The sequence below is a fragment of the Helianthus annuus genome, chromosome 7 (genome assembly GCF_002127325.2).
Source record: "Helianthus annuus cultivar XRQ/B chromosome 7, HanXRQr2.0-SUNRISE, whole genome shotgun sequence".
NCBI classification, from domain to species: Eukaryota; Viridiplantae; Streptophyta; class Magnoliopsida; order Asterales; family Asteraceae; genus Helianthus; species Helianthus annuus.
Window position 1 is genome coordinate 2,635,560 of NC_035439.2, and position 19,051 is coordinate 2,654,610.

At 36.4% G+C, this 19,051-nt stretch overlaps 2 protein-coding genes across 2 annotated transcripts; one reads left to right on the top strand and one right to left on the bottom strand.

The window, feature by feature from the left end:
- Window positions 1-3,187: 3,187 nt before the first annotated feature.
- Window positions 3,188-12,113, top strand: LOC110867575 (uncharacterized WD repeat-containing protein C2A9.03). Its single transcript, XM_022116552.2, has 10 exons — window positions 3,188-3,435; window positions 4,847-4,979; window positions 5,267-5,425; window positions 6,045-6,131; window positions 7,904-8,038; window positions 8,620-8,730; window positions 8,830-8,921; window positions 9,674-9,779; window positions 11,328-11,414; window positions 11,489-12,113. Coding segments are annotated over exons 1-10 (1,326 nt in total). The 5' UTR covers window positions 3,188-3,433; the 3' UTR covers window positions 11,903-12,113.
- Window positions 12,114-16,085: 3,972 nt separating this feature from the next.
- LOC110869329 lies at window positions 16,086-18,814 on the bottom strand. Its single transcript, XM_022118628.1, has 5 exons — window positions 18,778-18,814; window positions 18,505-18,605; window positions 18,345-18,389; window positions 17,356-17,826; window positions 16,086-16,166 (listed from the first exon to the last, which is right to left on the bottom strand). Exons 1-5 carry the CDS (start codon window positions 18,812-18,814, stop codon window positions 16,086-16,088), a joined length of 735 nt encoding a protein of 244 aa, XP_021974320.1.
- Window positions 18,815-19,051: the final 237 nt, after the last annotated feature.

The following is a 19,051-nucleotide window of genomic DNA, read 5'->3' on the forward strand; positions in this document are numbered from 1 at the left end:
GGTTACTGCACATAGTAATGTGGTCCAGACTTGCGTCCTTTTGACAACCCAAGTGGGACTGATACTTTGACTTAAGTGTCCAAACCAGCAAGTGGCACTGACAACAGTCAGCTATTCACCCCACATGTATGCAAAGCTGGCACACAGACTAACAAGGGCAATAGAACGTGGCATCACCCCAGGAAGCGTCCAACACTTCCATGACCGGCGCTTCTGACACACCTACAAAGGGCTGCACGTTGTCAGTCTAGCCACTCAATTACCCTTCTTCACTCTTCGGCTATAAATACTCATCCCGGACCTGGTTTGAGGTAACGCTAATCTACTCTTTCTCACTTACTACTCAAACACACACTTTGCTCTCAAGCAAATACTGATTCTCACGCCGGAGAGTGGTAACAAGGAGCACCCCCCACCCATCCTCCTTTTTACGAGTCACAGTGTGTTTCCTTGTGCAGGAGACAGGTTAGTGGACGGTCCGGCCATCGACCTCGGAAATAAGGGATTAACCCTACTTGACGAGACCAGTGAATTAATCTTCCCGGTTAACCACTGTTTCATCAGACCCATATCAAAGCAGACCAATACAACACGTATCACTTTTTTTACCCACAAATACAACTCATATCAAAACAGACCAATACAACACATATCACTTTTTTTACCCACAAATATAACTCATATCAAAACAGACCAATACAACACGTATCACGTGTTTTACCCACAAATACGATCCATATCGAAACAATACATCAAAAATTCAAAGCAATACACGTATATACGCAAACCAATACAACATGTATCACTTTTTTTACCCACAAAAACAACCCATATCAAAACAGACCAATACAACATGTATCACTTTTTTTACCCACAAAAACAACCCATATCAAAACAGATCAATACAACACGTATCACTTTTTTTACCCACAAATACGGCCCATATCAAAACAATACAAAAAATTCAAAACAATACACACGCAAATACACTAGAGATAAACATTAGGGTCTGTTTGGTACGCCGTAATGGAATAGACGGGTGAATGGAATGTACGAGGTAATGGAATGGACGATGTAATGGAATGGATCATTACCATTCCATGTCTTGTTTGGTTACCATGTGAGAATGAAATGAATCATTACTTTGTGTTGTTTAGTAGGAAAGAATAGACGAAGGAATAAAATCGGTGATGAGTAACGGTAGTTGGTGGTGGTGGGTGGTGATAGGTGGCAATGGTAGCGATGGTCGGAGGTGGTGGCAGTGGGTGGCGGCGGTGGGTGGTGGCGGGGGCAGAGGTAGGTGGTGGCGACGACAATGGTGGTGGGTGATGGCGACGGTGGTGGTCAGTGGTGGAGGTGGGTGGCGGCTGACGGCAGAGGCGGGGGTGGGTGGCAGCTCTGGCACGGTGTCGCGGTGGTGTCGGGGGTGGTGGGTGGTGGCGAGTGACGGCTGGGGCGGATGTGTGGATGGTGGGTGACGGTTGGTAGCGGCGGAGGTGGGTGACGACTGGGGTGGAGGTGGGTGGTGGCGGAAGTGGGTAACGGCGGCGACGGTAGTCACGACGGCAGCTATGGCAGTAGCGGTGTTGCCCGTGAGTGAGTTATTAAAACCAATAATAATAATAATAATAATAATAATAATAATAATAATAATACTAATAATAATAATAATGATGGTAAAAAGTAATAATAATGGTAAAAAATAATAATAATAATAATAATAATAATAATAATATATCTTTCCATTCGTTGAAGGAATGAAAAAAAAACACCACCTTACTAAGGAATGAAAATTATTATATTTGGAATGTTTACATTCCTTATGGAATGCTCCATTCCATTACCACTTGACAACCAAATATGTTTCTTTTCATTCCAATAGAATAATCCATTCCATTCCGCCTTCTATTCCTTCGTACCTAGGGCTGCAAACGAACCGAACGAACACGAAAACGGCCTTGTACGTGTTCGTTTGTTAAGGATTTCATGTGTTCACGAACAGTTCACGAACACTTACCGAACGGGTTTTTTTGTTCGTGTTCGTTTGTTAAGGAAATGAACTTGTTCGTGTTCGTTTGTGTTCGTTTGTTAATTTAGGTACCGAACACAAACGAACGTTCATGAACACACACGGACGCAAACGAACACAAAGAAATGTTAATGAACATAAACAAACACAAACAAACATATATTTACTTTCGAAGATGATCATAACAAAAAAAAAAAAAACACTAAGTAGATCCACCCAAAATATACCAAGCTAATTATCCAAACTTGAGTAGGTTAACATATCATTTTTATAAACATAACTAACACAAAATAGTATCTCAAAACTTCATCTTAAACTTCAATTATCCATTTAACACACACACACACACACACACACACACACACACACACACACACACACATATATATATATATATGTATAGGATTTATATTTATATATATTCCTATACACAAACGAACATAAACAAACGAACAAAAACGAACGTAAACGAACACGTTACCGAACGTTCACGAACACAAATGAACGAACACGGCCTTTGTTCATGTTCGTTCATTTAACTAAACGAACGAAATTTTTTGTTCGTGTTCGTTCATTTATTAAACGAACGAACACAAACGAACTTCCCGCCGAACGGTTCATGAACTGTTCGCTGAAAGTTCAGTTCGTTTGCAGCCCTATTCGTACCAAACGCTACCTTAGTTGTTTTAATTGACAATCATCTTTGTATATTAGGGGCTGTTTGTTTACCTCTTAATGAGACTCTTAATGGTTCAAACCTCTCACTGGTTCAGCACTTAATGGTTCAGACTGTTTGTTTCACAAGCAGATGTCTGAATGGTTCAGACATTTGCCTATGAATGGTTAAGCATTATACAGAGTCTGAATGATTAATACCTCTAATCTGAATTGGTCAGACATTTGCCTCTGAACGATTAAGCATTATACAGGCTCTTAATAGTTCTCTTACTAATTCAACACTTGATGGTTCAGACATCTTATTAGTTCAGCACTTAACCATCTTACCAAACAGCCCGTTAGATTAATAATAATAATCTTTGAATCATATCATATTAAATCAAATTATTTTGGAATAACTTGTTTGTATTATTATTTTTGGTATAAACAAATTCATTCACCACTAAATAATATAATAATATAATAATAATAATAATTTTTAGATTAGAAGAAAGAAACAGTGTAACACCGCCACGCAAGGAAGGTGTTAAAATCATCATCTTCGTCAGATCCCAAAAGCCCATCTTTGGATGAACATAACAAACCCTCTCAATTCCATTCATCCCCAACATCATTCAATCAATCAACACATCCCCCAATTTTATTCATGAGATTCAATCCTTCATAATCTCATCTTTCCCAAGATTCAATTTTTTTCTTCAGGGTTTCTTATCTCGTTAATTAAGCATGTACGGTTACGAATCCTTATCCGTTTCGTATAATGTATTATTGATTTTTCACCAGTTTCTTGATTAGGGTTTCTTTTTTTTTTTCTATTTGCATGATTGTGTTTTTTTAGGTTTTTTGCTAATTGTTTTTCTTTACCCACATACAAAAAAATCGATTTTTTTAATAAATATTTATTTATTATATTGTGTAGACTTTAATTAATTTTGCTCTTATTATTTTGGGTGTCTGACACTATTATTCCCTTTTGCCCTATGATCAATTAATTGGTAAGTATAGTGAGAACTACTTGTTTAATCTTGTAAATTTGATGATTGTTTTGTTCTTGATTAGGGCTTTTTTTTTTCTTTATGATTTGTGTTTTTTTAGGTTTTTTGTGATGTTTTTGCTATAGGTTAATGTTTTTGCTAATTGTTTTTCTTTACCCATATAAAAATATTTTTTTTAATATTATTTGTTTTTGTGTAGACTTTAGTTATGCTCTTATATTGGGTGTCTGACACTATTATTCCTTTTTTCCCTATGATCAATTAATTGGTAAGTATAGTGAGAACCACTTGTTTAATCTTGTCCATTGTTTTGTAAATTTGATGATTATTATTTTCTTGATTAGGGGTTTTTTTTTCTTGTGGTATGATTTTGTTTTTAGGTTTTTTTTTGTGATGTTTTTGCTATAGGTTAATGTTGTTGCTAGTTATTTTTTTTAGAGTAAATTTCCGTTTTGCTCCCTGTGGTTTGGTCATTTTAACGGTTTTGCTCCAATAGTTTAAAAATAGCCATTTTCCTCCCTGATCTTTCGAGTTTGTCGCCAGTTTGCTCCCTAATCTTTCGAGTTTGTCGCCAGTTTCCTCCCTGATGGAGTTAGAGGCTGGGAGCAAAATGAAGATAAGTTAGAAAAATCAGGAAAATGGCTAATTTTAAACTATTGGAGCAAAACCGTTAAAATGACCAAACCACAGGGAGCAAAACGGAAGTTTACTCTTTTTTTACCCATATAAAAAATATTTTTTTTTTAGTTTTAATATTATTTCTTGTTGTGTAGACTTTAGTTATCCATCAATTTTCAAGTATAGAGAACTACTTGTTGTTTTGTAATAAGCTTTATGTTGCAAGCATAGTCATTAAAGCGAGTGCCCAGGCGCGCCTAGGCGCAAATAAAGCCCCGGGCTCAACAAATCGCCCTGAGTGCGCGTCGCGCCTTTAGTAACTATGCTTCAGGTCATAGTTATTAAAGCGAGCGCCCAGGCCCAACAAATCGCCCTGAGTGCGCCTCGCGCCTTTAATGACTATGGTTGCAAGTGATGCTTGATTGTGGGTTTTTTTTTTTTTTTTTTTTTTTTGGTAAAGTTAACTGCATCTTTGTACCATGTAGTTTAGATTGTTCTGAGTAAGAATTATTGGTCATTGATGCAGGGATTACAGGATGCCTAATAACGAAGTTGAAGAAATCGATTACGTTGTAGATGAGATAGATGTTTTGGATTTTGTGATGGATGATGTGGAAGGAGGCGGTGGTGGAGATCACGTTGAGTATGATTATGATATGGTTAGTTTATTTTCATTTCTTTTTCTTGCTATGCTGCTTCTGTACTATGCACAGTTGTTAATAGCGCTCATAGCGGGCGTTGGGCGAATAGGTATAAAATAGCGGGATTTAGTTTTTTTTAATATAAATAGTGGGATTTGTAACTATTGATAATATTCCCAAAAAAATGGACAAAAAGTGTTGGTTGTCTACACTACCTGTTTTGACCCGTTACCCAACTTGTATACCCCCGCCGTTTTGTTCATACCATCTGTCTACTTTAGACATTATTTATTTTATTTCTGAAGGTGACGGATACGTCTTCGGCTCAAGCAAGGAGAGGTAGAGACATTCAAGGGATTCCATGGGAAAGATTGAATATAACAAGAGAAAGTTACAGACAAACAAGGCTGGAACAGTACAGAAACTATGAAAACATTCCGTTATCAGGTGATGCTGTCGATAAGGTATGAGTTATAAGTATATTTCCCTTGTATATATGTGTGTGTGTGTCTGCCTTAACTAGGGGTGCAAACGAGCCGAGCCGAGCCCGAGCTGGACCAGGCTCGAGCTCGATTAACTTATGAGAGCTCTGGCTCGGCTCGATTCGAGCTTTGTTTTTAAAGCTCGAGCTCGGCTCGTTTGTATTTTCTGAAGCTCGAGCTCGGCTCGTTTATTATCTATTAATTAGTATATTAAATAAAAATAATATAAATCATAGACTTTTTTAGGCTCGTGAGCTCGAAAAGTGAAGCTCAGGCTCGGGCTCGTTTCCTAAATATATTTTTAGGTTCGAGGTCGGCTTGTAAACAAGTTTAAATAAGCTCGGCTCGACTCCTTTACACTAAGGCTCGACGAGCCTAACGAGCTTCACATGCGAGGCTCGAGCTCGGGCTCGACAAACAAACGAGCTTTGTTTTGGGCTCAAACTCAGCTCGGGTTCGATAAGGCTCGGCTCGTTTCAAGTTTTTCTCGAGCCGATCTCGAGTAGCTCGCGAGCCGCTCGGCTCGTTTGCACCCCTAGTCTTAACCATTGGATTCACATGGCTCTCTTGATATTAATGGAAACCTTGTTGGTATGTGTAGAAATGTAAACAAAAGCAGAAGGGTGGCAACTACTACGAGTTTTTTCACAATACCAGATTGGTGAAGCCTACAATACTTCACTTTCAGGTATAGACCGATCGATACCTTTTGTTTTGTTTTGTATAAAAGTCATGTTTTTTCACGGTAATTGCTGTCTGGCTCAGTAACAATTCAACATTCGGGATATGTAGTGTTGACATTGTGACTCTTGTCGGTAGGGCTGCAAACAAACCGAAGGAACAAGAACAAGACTTTGTTTGTGCTCGTTTGTTAAGAAATATAAGCGTTCACGAACTGTTCATGAACACTTATCTAATGAGATTTTATCTTCGTGTTCGTTTGTTAAAGAAATGAGCGCGTTCGTCTATGTTTGTTTGTTAATTTTAGGTAATGAACACAAACTAATGTTCATGGACACAAATGAAAACAAACGAACACAAGCAAGCGATCATGAACATAATGTATAATACACTAATACTTATTAAATATTTTATTTGTTGGAATTTTGACATATTTAAATTATTAATTATTAAAAAATGAAAAGCACTACGAACACAAACCAACACGTTACTGCACGAACATTATATGAACGAACGCGGCCTTTGTTCATGTTCGCTCATTTAAACTAAGCGAACAAAATTTATCGTTCATGTTCGCTCATTTAACTAAGCGAACGGAATTTATTGTTCATGTTCGTTCATTTATTAAACATTAAACGACCGAAGACAAACAAACTGTTCGCTGAACGTTTGGTTTGTTTGCAGCCCTACTTGTCGGTGCGGGTTATGTTTTACCAGATTGGGTAAAAATACAAAAAAAAAAGTATCTAAAAAGGAAATTAGTAAAAAGGGTTGACTGGACAAACAAGTTGAAAGTCACCCAAAGTGTTCTACAGTGTTGTAAGAATCGCTAGGCGCTAATCGGGCGGTGGGGTACCGACTAGCGATTAATCGGGATTAATAGGGATTAATCGGGATTAATCGGATCGAGATTTTTATATGAAATTTTTAGTTATATATATACACACATATTTTTATAGGGTAAGGATAGTGTAAAAAGGGCCTAAAGTGTGAGAAGTGTATTATAACACTATATATAATACTATATAACACCATATAAACACCGTATAACAATATGTAACACCAGATAATACCATATAACACTATGTAACACTATATATCATTATATAACAAATATAACACTATACATCTATCATAGACATGCTATCAGACAACATATAGTGTTATATTTGTTATATAATGATATATAGTGTTACATAGTGTTATATGGTATTATATGGTGTTACATATTGTTATACGGTGTTTATATGGTGTTATATAGTATTATATATAGTGTTATAATACACTTCTCACACTTCTTACACTTTGAGCACTTTTTACAGGATCCTCTACCTATTTTTATATGTAGTTTTCTAAAGCAGATATTTTTAACCACTCATTTACACATTTATACGAGTAACTGGAAGGAATTTATAAGGTTTGGTCGAAATTTGGCCCGTGTCTGGCCAAAATTTGGCCAGAATAGGACCGCCATTGACCGCCTAGTGATTAATCAGCCATTAATCGGTGAACCTCCGATTAGTGATTAATCGGCGACTAATTGGCGATTAGTGATTAATGCATAGAACCTTCCAAGTCTTATTAATATATGTTCTTATTGGAATATAATAATTCTTGTGATCATATTTGGCAAATATTCATTCATTAGATCTTTTGGACAAAGAAAGTGTTCTGGTCAAAACAACACGTACCAGTTTGACCCGTTACCCAACCCGCCCGACCCGTGTGTTTTGTCACCTGTACTAATATTCATTCCTTATTAATTCATATTATTTTCAGTTAAGGAATCTGGTGTGGGCCACCTCAAAACACGATGTGTATCTCATGTCTAACTACTCGATCATGCATTGGTCATCGTTATCACACACCATGACTGAGATCCTTAACTTTTCCGGACATGTAGCACCTACTGAGGTAATTTCTGTCGACTATGAGACTGACGTTGGTCATTTCTAGGGGTGTAAACGAGCCGGGCCGAGCCCGAGCTCGACCAGGCTCGAGCTCGGCTCGTTAGGTTTTTATGAAGCTCGAGCTCGAGCTCGGCTCGGTTCGAGTCTACTTCTTTTAGCTCGTGCTCGGCTCGCGAGTAAAACCAAAAGCTCGAGCTCGGCTCGATTCGGCTCGAACTATTTTGAGAACAACCTTAAACGAGCTAAAAGCTCGGCTCGAGCTCACTTCAACGTCGCTTAAACGAGCCAAAGCTCGGCTCTAACTCGGCTCATCAATGTTATCATCATTATTAATATATTATATATAAAGAAATTAAATTTTGTATGGGCTCGTTTAGGCTCGCGAGCCTAAACAAGCTTTGTATTTCAGGCTCGAGCTCGATAACAAAACGAGCTCTATTTCAGGCTCGGGCTCGTTAAGGCTCGGCTCGTTCGAGCTTTTAACCGAGCCGATCACGAGTAGCTCTCGTGCCTCTAGGCTTGTTTACACCCCTAGTCATTTCCGTTTATTTATATCGCTTTCGAACTCTAATTTTCTTCGTATAGAAACATGCTGGGAGTTTGCTGGAAGGTTTTACGCATACTCAGATTAGTACTCTAGCTGTAAAGGATGATTTTATAGTTGCCGGTGGATTTCAAGGAGAGCTTGCTTGTAAGGTATGTTGCAGTATACCCGTAATAAAATTATCTTTAATTTTTAATTTGTTTTTTTTATATGGAGTATCGATTTTAAATTTCTTGTAATAAATGATGCAGCGGCTGGATAAACAGGGAGTGAGTTTCTGTACAAGAACAACTCATGATGAGAATGCCATAACAAATGCCGTTGAGATATATGATAGCTTGAGGTAATTACAACCTACGACAGATGATTTAGGAGGCTTTATGCGTTAAAAAAACGCTGCTAGCAGCTTTCTGTTTGTTTGGGTCAAAATTTCTGAACTTGGAGTTAAATGCCATTTTAGTCCTTGTGGTTTGGGCCATTTTGCCAGTTTAGTCCAAAGGTTTCATTTTTAACCTGTGGGTCCAAAAAGGTTTCACAGTTGCCATTTTAGTCCACTGGACTAACTCCATCCATTTTTTCTGTTAACGAGAAGACCAATTCGGTCATTTTATATGGCTGAATTGCCCTTTTAGTTAACAGAATTACATACAAAATTACCGAATTGGCCTTCTCGTTAACAGAATAAATGGATGAAGTTAACCCAGTGGACTAAAATGGCAACTATGAAACCTTTTTGGACCCACAGGTTAAAAATGAAACCTTTGGACTAAACTGGCAAAATGGCCCAAACCACAGGGACTAAAATGGCATATAACTCCTGAACTTGTTATAAAAGTTTGGAACTTGGTTAGACAATATTTTTACAAAAAAAAGTAACTTTTTGAAAAAAATGAGTTAGGAGGCTTAATGCGCTTTTGGTGTCTTTCAATTTGTTTGACCCGGTTGACTTCTTTTTCTTTTGGATATCATTATTAAACTTACCTCTTTGACTTGTTAGAGATGAAACATGACCCGAATTGGCATGTTAATAACTAACCGGAATCAAAAGTTTGCATGTATATGTTGCTGATGGTAGCATATTGATTATTTTTGTAGTGGTGGAAAGCATTTTATGGCATCAAACAATGATGGCGGTGTGAGAGAATACGATATGGAAAGATTTCAGCTTGTCAATCACTTCCACTTTCCTTGGCCTGTGAATGTAAGTTCCGTGTAATTAGCATTTATTTCTAGCATTTTTCTATACTAGCTCACAACTTATTTCATAATAAATTTTAGGAAAAATTACAAGTTTTGTCCTTTATCTTTATACCACTTTTCAGGCGGTGTCCTTTTTATCGAATGTTGACATGCGGTGTCCTTTACTAGGTATTTTGTTGCAAGTTTAGTCCTTTACACCCAACCCAGTTAAAAAACCCTGTTAATTGTTGGGTGTAAAGGACTAAACTTGCAACAAAATACCTAGGTAAAGGACTAAACTTGCAACAAAATACCTAGTAAAGGACACCGCCTGTCAACAATTAACAGGGTTTTTTAACTGAGTTGGGTGTAAAGGACTAAACTTGCAACAAAATACCTAGTAAAGGACATCGTCTGTCAACATTAATTAAAAAGGACACCGCTTGAAAAGTGGTATAAAGATAAAGGACAAAACTTTAAAAATTAATTGCATATAATTTCATATATACCCTTACAAACTTTAAAAATTTCATATATACCCAACCAAAACTTAAAATATCATATATGCCCCTACAAAGTAGTTAAAATATCAAATATACCCAATTTATTAAAAACAATTTATTAAATGATCATTTTACCCTTTTTTTAACTAGATTTCACATATGCTCATCTTTTAACTTCATATTTTTATCCAACACATTTTTAGCTTAAGTTTATTTTTACCCATTTTTATTTATTTTTTACCCATAAACAATAGTATACTCCATATATAATTTTTTAGCTAAATAAATTATGCTAGAAAATGAGTAAATATAAAATTTGAAGTTTTTTTACCCATAAACAATAGTATACTCCATATATTATATTTTAGCTAAATAAATTATGCTAGAAAATGAGTGAATATAATATTTGAAGGTTTTTTTTACCCATAAACAATAGTATACCCCATATATAATATTTTAGCTAAATAAATTATGCTAGAAAATGAGTATATATAATATTTGAAGTTAAAGGTCATATATGAGAAAAATAAGGGCAAAATTGTTATTTATTAAATTGTTTTTAATTTTTAATGAATTGGGTATATATATAATACCATAGTTATTAACAGCGAGCATAGCGCCCGCTATAGCGAATAGGGTAGCGTAGCGCTCATGTGTCGCTATATGGCTGGTAGTGACAAATAGCGGTAAACAGCGAGATTTTGTAAAATTTTTAGCTTTTTTATATTTTTTTTGGTAAAATATACATACAAATTCTTTCTGAAAATTTCTTCTAGTGTATCCCTAAACATGAAATAGCGCCCACTGTTTGATCGCTATTGGTACGTAGTGTATAGGTAGCTTGTCGCTATCGTCCGCTATTCGCTATTGACAACTATGTATAATATATGACATTTCAACTACTTTATAAGGGTACACACGATATTTATAATTTTGCATGGGTATATATGATATTACAATTCGACACTATTTTCTCATTTCTCTGGTCTCGAGATTTCTTGGTTATCTTTTGCCTAATTGCTAAGATCTATGATATGCCAAAATTTGAATAATGTTAATTGTTGCAGCATTCATCGTTAAGCCCGGATCGCAAGCTTATAACTGTCGTTGGAGATCATCTCGATGGACTTATTGTGGACTCATCAAATGGAAAAGTATGTCGTTATACATGCTACGCTTTTTTTTGTATGATCTACTTTTTATTTCTAATTCTATGTTTTGCTTGCAGACGGTTGCGTCGGTTGAAGGTCACCTCGACTATTCATTTGCATCCGCATGGCATCCAGACGGAAACCTATTTGCTACAGGGAATCAAGACAAAACATGTCGGGTATGGGATTTACGAAACCTTTCAAACCCGGTATCCGTTCTCAAGGGCAACATGGGGGCGGTGCGGTCACTCCGGTTTTCTTCAAGCGGGCAGTTTCTGGTGGTGGCTGAACCCGCTGATTTCGTGCACGTTTACGACGGCAACTTAAACTACGAAAAGAGGCAAGAAATCGATTTCTTTGGAGAAATATCGGGGGTGACGCTTAGTCCTGACGATGAAACGCTTTATATTGGAGTTTGGGACCGGACGTATGCAAGTTTGTTACAGTATAACAAACGACATAACTACGGGTACCTTGATTCCTTTGTGTAGATCTAGGTTTAGTTCCAAGTACCTAAAAGTAAGATTTCTAATTGAGTTTTTTGGTTTGGATTATTCTGGTTTAGTTTTGGTTTATATGATGGATTAAGACTTGGGTGTTGTGTAAAACTTGTCAGGAAAATGTATAGGGGTTGTTATCTTTTGAAGTATGTGTTTCATTTGGTCAATTGTTCAGATTAATGTGAGGTTTTCTTTCTTTTTTTTTTTTTTTTTTTTTGTATGTGTTAAATTATGAGTTTTATATGTTTTTATAACATCATCTTTATTGGTCTGCTTTGAATAAATTGATCACACTTCTTTAATCTTCTTATGTATCTGACCCGAGTCCGATTGCAACTTACATTGATCTTACCAATTTTCCTTGACCGCTAATGGGTTGCGTGTGCTGGTCTACGAGCTACTGCGTTAATTACAACTCTGTTAATTAACTCTTTGAATCAATCGTACCAAGTTCCGGCTTGAAGTCGCATTATCATATCTTTGATTCCGGCTAGAATGATTAGCGGCTTTTGATCATAGATATAGCAATAAACGGATCAACGTACTTCTGATCACTTGCACCTTTGATCGATGATGACTTGGTATCGACTTCTTGTTTCTTGAACTTGACTCTGATACCAAGTCAAGTCCCAAATATTCCTAAATCGCTAGTCGGTCGGTGGGGTGGGGATTAGCAATTAATCGGGATTAACCAGGGATTAATCGGATATAATCGGGATTAATTGTAATTAACCGGAAATTAATCGAGATTTGGGGATTAATCGGCGCCTAGTCGGGATTTTTACAACTATGCGTACATCATAGACACGATGCATGAATGCACCCTAACCTGCTAGCCAAGATATTACTATACTAATATGACATAATTACGAAACTTAACAAATTTAACCAACTTGTCGAATTTGGTCCCCTCAAATTCACCGACTGTGACCGCCTTGTGAATCTATAGGGCCCAACCCTAACCGGCTTGTTAGAGTTGGGAATTAATCCCAACTTAATGTCCTATATAAATGGATACGAGTAATCATGTTATCTCACATAAAAATAGCGTACTATTGATTGCGAAAGCAAAATGCAAGTCTAGGCCTCATTTCTTTAACGTTAGATCTCAAGTTCTCAACTTAAAGAATCACAATCCTTAGAAACATTTTAAGATTAAAACTATGTTTTTTTTTCTATTTAGGGGTATTATATGGTATCTGAACCAGTTATAAAGTATCAAATGTACTTGATTTTGTTAATATTTACAAATTTAGCTCTTATAAAAAGTTTAATTGATTATGATGTCATATGTTGACGTATGTCCTAAAATGGACCAAACACATAGATAAGTTATAGTGTTGGGTCATTGGGCTTGAACCAACCTGTCTGTATGAGGTGAGAGTGAGACCATTAGGTTTGCATTTTCTCCCTCAATTCATCTTAGTTTGGTATATATATATATTTCCTTTTAAGAACACTTCACTTAACCTCTTATCATAGTCCTTTCCTGTAGGCCTGTAAACGAATCGAACATTCGTGAACTTGTTCGGTGGAAGTTCGTTTATGTTCATTTATTTAGTAAATGAACATACATGAACATACGTTTTGTTTGTTCATTTATGTTCGTGAACGTCCGTTTATGTTTGTTCATTTGTGTTCGTTTATTTACATTTGTTAGTTTATGTCCGTTTCAATTTAAATACATAAGTAGTTATATTTATATAAATATTAAACATAAAATGAACCTTTTGTCTACTTATATAAATATAACTAATTGGTAATTATGTTTTTAGTAATAAAAATGAGTTTTAATGGAATTTAACGTACTTAATTACTAACTAGAGGCGGGTCTTTGCACGATGAAATTTTCTATTAATTACTTAATTTATATAAAAACTTATTTTTTTGTTCGTTCATGTTTAGTAAATTATATTCATTTGTATTTTTTGAATTATGTTCATTTATGTTGTTTATTGTTTGTTAGATTATGTTGGTTGAAGTTTGTTTGTTTATATTCATGAATTGTTCGTTTAGGTTTTAAACGAATGAACACGAACATGCCCATTTTCTTAATAGACGAACATGAACAAAGAAATGTGTTATATGTTCGTGTTCGTTTTCATGTTCGGTTAAAGTTATATGAACAAACACAAACATGCCTTTGTTCGTGTACGTTCGGCTCATTAACATGCCCACTTTCCTGTCTGCCAAAGGGTAGCCTCTCCCACAACTCATTTTCTATATCTTATGTCCATGGTTGTAAAAATCCCGACTAGACGCCTATTAATCCCGATCAATCAAAATTAATCCCAGTTAATCGCTAGTTCTCAACCCACCGCTCGACTAGCGACTAACAATTACTACAACACTGGTTGTCTCTTCCTTTATATGTTACCATGAATATGTTTACATGCTTTATCTTGTATAAATCGACTTAAGGAGGGTGTGCTACAGGCATCTTCTAACAAGTTCTTTACATGTGGTTCGGATCTAAGCTCAGGAATGCTAGATGTTGACTTACCCGACCTATTTGAATAAAAAAGAGTAAAATACACGGTTGGTCCCTGTGATTTACCAAAATTTTGGATTTAATCCCTAGCTTTTCAAAAGTACACGGATGATCCCTGTGGTTTGCACTTTGTAACCCATTTCGTCCCCAGGCAACAAGTCTAAAGGTTTTTAGCATGCCCAAGTTAGAGACTAAATGCGTTACAAAGTGCAAACCACATAGACCATCCATGTACTTTTGGAAAAAGCTGGGAACTAAATGCGTTACAAAGTGCAAACCATAAGGACCATCTGTGTACTTTTGAAAATCTAGGAACTAAATCCAAATTTTGGTAAACCACAGAGATCATCCGTGTACTTTAATCTTTAAAAAATAAACAAATAAGCAAACATAAATTTTTGCATGTGTCACTACAGGATGCACCTAATGCTATCCTAAAAATGTAATCCAATAATAAAACATCACCGAAGATTAAAATAAAATTCTATTCTAATCATAAACAATCTTTAACAACCAAATATTAAATTCATATTACTGTAAAAAAAGTACAGAATTCTGAACAAATAAACCAAAAAAAGGTAGCAGGAAATTATAAAGGAGCTATAAAATCACTAGGTTTTAAAATATACAGCTGAAAAAGAAATCATCCGAGGGGAGGGGCGTACTGAACAATAAGGAAGGAGAGTTAGTTGCATCGCGTATAATATGTGACTTTATCAAGCAGTTAAGTTTTAATCAATTAGTAATGTTTTTATAATTTCAGTGAATATTTTGTTGTATATTTATTTAAGGAAGAATTTCCAGATTTCTTTGTCTGTCATTTCTTTAATTAAATGCGAGCCAAACACGCCCTCCTCATCTACCAGACTCCTCAGTTGTCTTGCAGCACTGTTGAAGCCGACATAATGTTTTTTCGCGGAGACAAATAACACTCCATACGGAGGCTTCAAGCACTGATGAAAAAAATAATAATAGTAAGAGTTTATCTTTGGCGCGTCAGAAAACTAAAAATTAGAAGGGCAATTGCATATAAAAATTGGGATAATTAATCGTAGTAACGTTGTTTTCCTCTTGGTTTATTCATTTTTAATTATTTAAGTATGAAATGGTTTATAAGTATGGATGGTCCTTGTGGTTTGCACTTTGTAATGCATTTAGTCTCCAGCTTTTTCCAAAAGTACATGGATGGTCCTTGTGGTTTGCACTTTGTAACGCATTTAGTCCCCAACCTAAAAAATTATAGGTTTCAGCAGGTCCAAGTTGTTAGGGACTAAATATGTTACAAAGTGCAAACCACAGGGACCATCCATGTACTTTTGGGTACTTTTGAAAAGCTGGGGACCAAATACAAAATTTTGGTAAACCACAGGGACCATCCATGTACTTTACTCTAAAATATATTTTTTTAAAGAGAAAAATGCCCGGATAGTCCCTGTGGTTTTGCATTTTTTCACCTATAGTCCCCAACTTTCTAAAATTACCTGAATAGTCCCCAAGTTTTCATTTTTTGTTCCCGGATAGTCCTTAGGTCTAACTTCAGTTTGTTTTCTCTGTTAAGAGGGTGTGAAATGACAAAAATACCCTTTCCTTAAAAGGCCAAACCATAGGGACTATCCGGACATGTTCTTTATTTTTATTTATAAAACCCCACCACCACACTTCATCTTCAACCTCCACCCACCATCACCCTCCTCCACCCTCCACCATCGCCGGCTGCCGGTCATCCAGTCCCTCTGGCCGGCTGCCGGTCATCCTTTTAAGAATCTGAAGTGCACAAACAGACCAAACACACACATCTGAATCTCTCTCTCTCTCTCGTTCACCCTTTCCGGCGCCACCGCCGGCGGCGGAGCTCCGACGACCGATTTCCGGCGCGTACCCCCCCTAAACCACACCTTCTGAACTCATTTCTAGTGTCGGTTTCTTGATCTGAGGCGCGATAGTGGCAGATCTGATGTACAACAGCCGCAACGTGTGAGGTTTCTCTCCGATAAGAACCTACAACCCGTCTTCTTCATCTTTTCTTGAGGATCTTTGTAGATCCATTCATATTTCCGGTCAAAACATCTGGTTGCAGGAGGTTGGCGGCGACGAGAGACCGAGAGAGAGAGATGGAGAAACGGATGCTGATGATGCTTCGTGAACGGGATGATGAAGACGGCAGGGATTGAGATGCTCTGTTGGAGGGAGGAATGACTCAATCTCGGTACCGAGGCATTTCAACCGAGCTCTGATGGTTTATAGCAAAATGGTCTTTGTCAATTTGATTTAATGTTAATGATTTTTGGGTTGTTGCAGTGTAATTTATGCTAGGGTGGAAGAAAGTTGTAAATGGTGTATATTTTTTTGTACTAGTTGATAGCTGAATGATCAGTGCCGGTTCTATATTGGAAACTGTTTTTTTAGGGTTTTGACGTTTTCATCTCCAAAATTTCGGCGCAAATGATGATAATGGTCATGGATAACCATTTGCAAACACAGATGCAATTGCAGTCAAGATTCCCGTACTGGTTTCCAGTTCTTCGTCGATGGAGGGTGGAGGAGAGTGATGGTGAGTGGAGGTTGAAGATGAAGTATGGTAGTGGGTTTTTCTCTAAAAATGAAGAAGATGCCCGGATAGTCCCTGTGGTTTGGCCTTTTAAAGGAAAGGGTATTTTTGTCATTTCACACCCACTTAACAGAGAAAACAAACTGAAGTTAGACCCAGGGACTATCCGGGAACAAAAAATGAAAAGTTGGGGACTATTCAGGTAATTTTAGAAAGTTGGGGACTATAGGTGAAAAAATGCGAAACCACAGGGACTATCCGGGCATTTTTCTCTTTTTTAAATAAAGTAATTAAGTAGGATTCATGACCTGATTGACCCATTTCCTTCTTAACTAAATCTTTAAAGTTCATCCTGTTCTGGTAACTACTGCAATTTCCAATTACAAAAGAAGAAATAAAACATACCTTTTTAATTAAAGCATACAGCTTTTTCAAAGAAGATGCAGAATACGGAACGTCAGTCATCAAAATAATATCGTATCCACCTTCTCCTTGATCCGTTTCACTAGCCCGCTCCCAAACTCTGCTTCCCGAAAGCTTTGTTGACCGCCTTGAAGAATTTTCTCGTCCCATTATACTACCGTCTTGACTACTACATCCATCTATGAAATCCTCTTCTGTGAAACTAACGTTTGTTGTTTTCGGTAATTCTTGTAAATCACTTTCTATAACAGATAAAACTGTCGCAAGTTCTTCCCATTCTCCAGCGTAAAAGTTAACCACGGGAGAAATAAATTGTCGCGATGGAGTAAGTGAACTTTCGGGCTGTTGAATTTGTCTGTCACGCGCCTGCTGTAAATTTGCCATAACGTTTGGGATTGTCGTGGTTCTTATGTTTTCGGCATTTGAATCTTGAAAGTGTACAACTGAAGCTCCCTGTAGTGTGCAATAGTAGAAGGCCTTTTTATTAAAATAACTAGCTTACAAACCCGTGTATTTTCAGCTATCCAAGTATAATTTTCTAAGTTTTCATGTCTCTGTTTAGTCACTATAATCCATATATTATTATTTACAACCGTAATACAAGCAAAAAACTAATAACGATTGTAAGTTATGAGATTGTAGATAATGAATTGTAACCAAAATTCTACTATGTATATTAATGATATAACAAATACTTTGATATAAATACTATGTTAAGAAATATAGATAATGAGACGAGACACGAATATAATCCTAGTATAGAAAATATTACATTTAAAAAAAATCATACTATAACTTTAAATGTCAAGACAACCTCTTTAATTAATAGTCGTTCGGCATTTAGATATTCAAACTAAAATTTTATAATATAGCATCTTTGTTAATAATAATAAACAAAATATATGTAAGTAGCTCAGAAGAAAAATAAAGGAAGGAAATAATTGAAAAATATAAAAGTGTGATTAATGTACCTTCAAGCAAGCGAAGATTCCCGAAAGCCCGTATCCGCAGCCAAGCTGAATGAATAGAAAAAAAGTAGAGAATGCATTAATATTGATGCAACTCAAACATGAAATACAAGTATATTGCAAATAAAATACAGAATGTGGTTGATGTATTAACAGGGAATACCTCGAGCACTTTTTTGCCTCTAAAACTTAATTGTGCATCCCGAATCTCATGTTTAAGGACATTCACAAGATCAAATGAGCTATCCCATGATTTAAAAGATCCTACACCAAGATCAATGTCAGTTCTAATAAAGTTTATGATGTCATACATACATATATGTTGATATGTATATAACAACTGTTCAGTTCCGAAATCCAACGACCATTAGGTACCATGTGGCTGCAAAATCAAGCAAGCTGTTCGAATTGAAGAATGATGCAAAATTGAACTTACCATCGGTTTTTGATGTGATCAGTTCTGATCCTATCATATCGGACACACTAACTCTTCCCTGCAGTTCAAAATGAAGAGGCCCGTTAAATCATATAGTCTAGAATATTAGATGTGCAGAATGAACTTGTAAGGTGAAGAAATAAGAAGTAACTGAAGTATGATATGTTTGAAAACAAGTCAAAGCACCACAAAACATATATGACAAAATCCATGAGCCCTTATTCGTAATTAAAAGGTAGAAATAAATATCGCCATTGTAAAACCCGTGAGGATC

Bases quoted from the DNA above. Each gene is read 5' to 3' on its own strand.
- LOC110867575 (XM_022116552.2), top strand. The intron at 6,132-7,903 runs GTATAGACCGAT...TATTATTTTCAG, and splicing joins CTACAATACTTCACTTTCAG to TTAAGGAATCTGGTGTGGGC. The intron at 8,039-8,619 runs GTAATTTCTGTC...TTCTTCGTATAG, and splicing joins GACATGTAGCACCTACTGAG to AAACATGCTGGGAGTTTGCT.
- LOC110869329 (XM_022118628.1), bottom strand. From the start codon at position 18,814: ATGATAGGATCAGAACTGATCACATCAAAAACCGATG. The intron at 18,606-18,777 runs GTAAGTTCAATT...ATCTTGGTGTAG, and splicing joins GATCACATCAAAAACCGATG to GATCTTTTAAATCATGGGAT. The intron at 18,390-18,504 runs GTATTCCCTGTT...CTATTCATTCAG, and splicing joins GAGGCAAAAAAGTGCTCGAG to CTTGGCTGCGGATACGGGCT.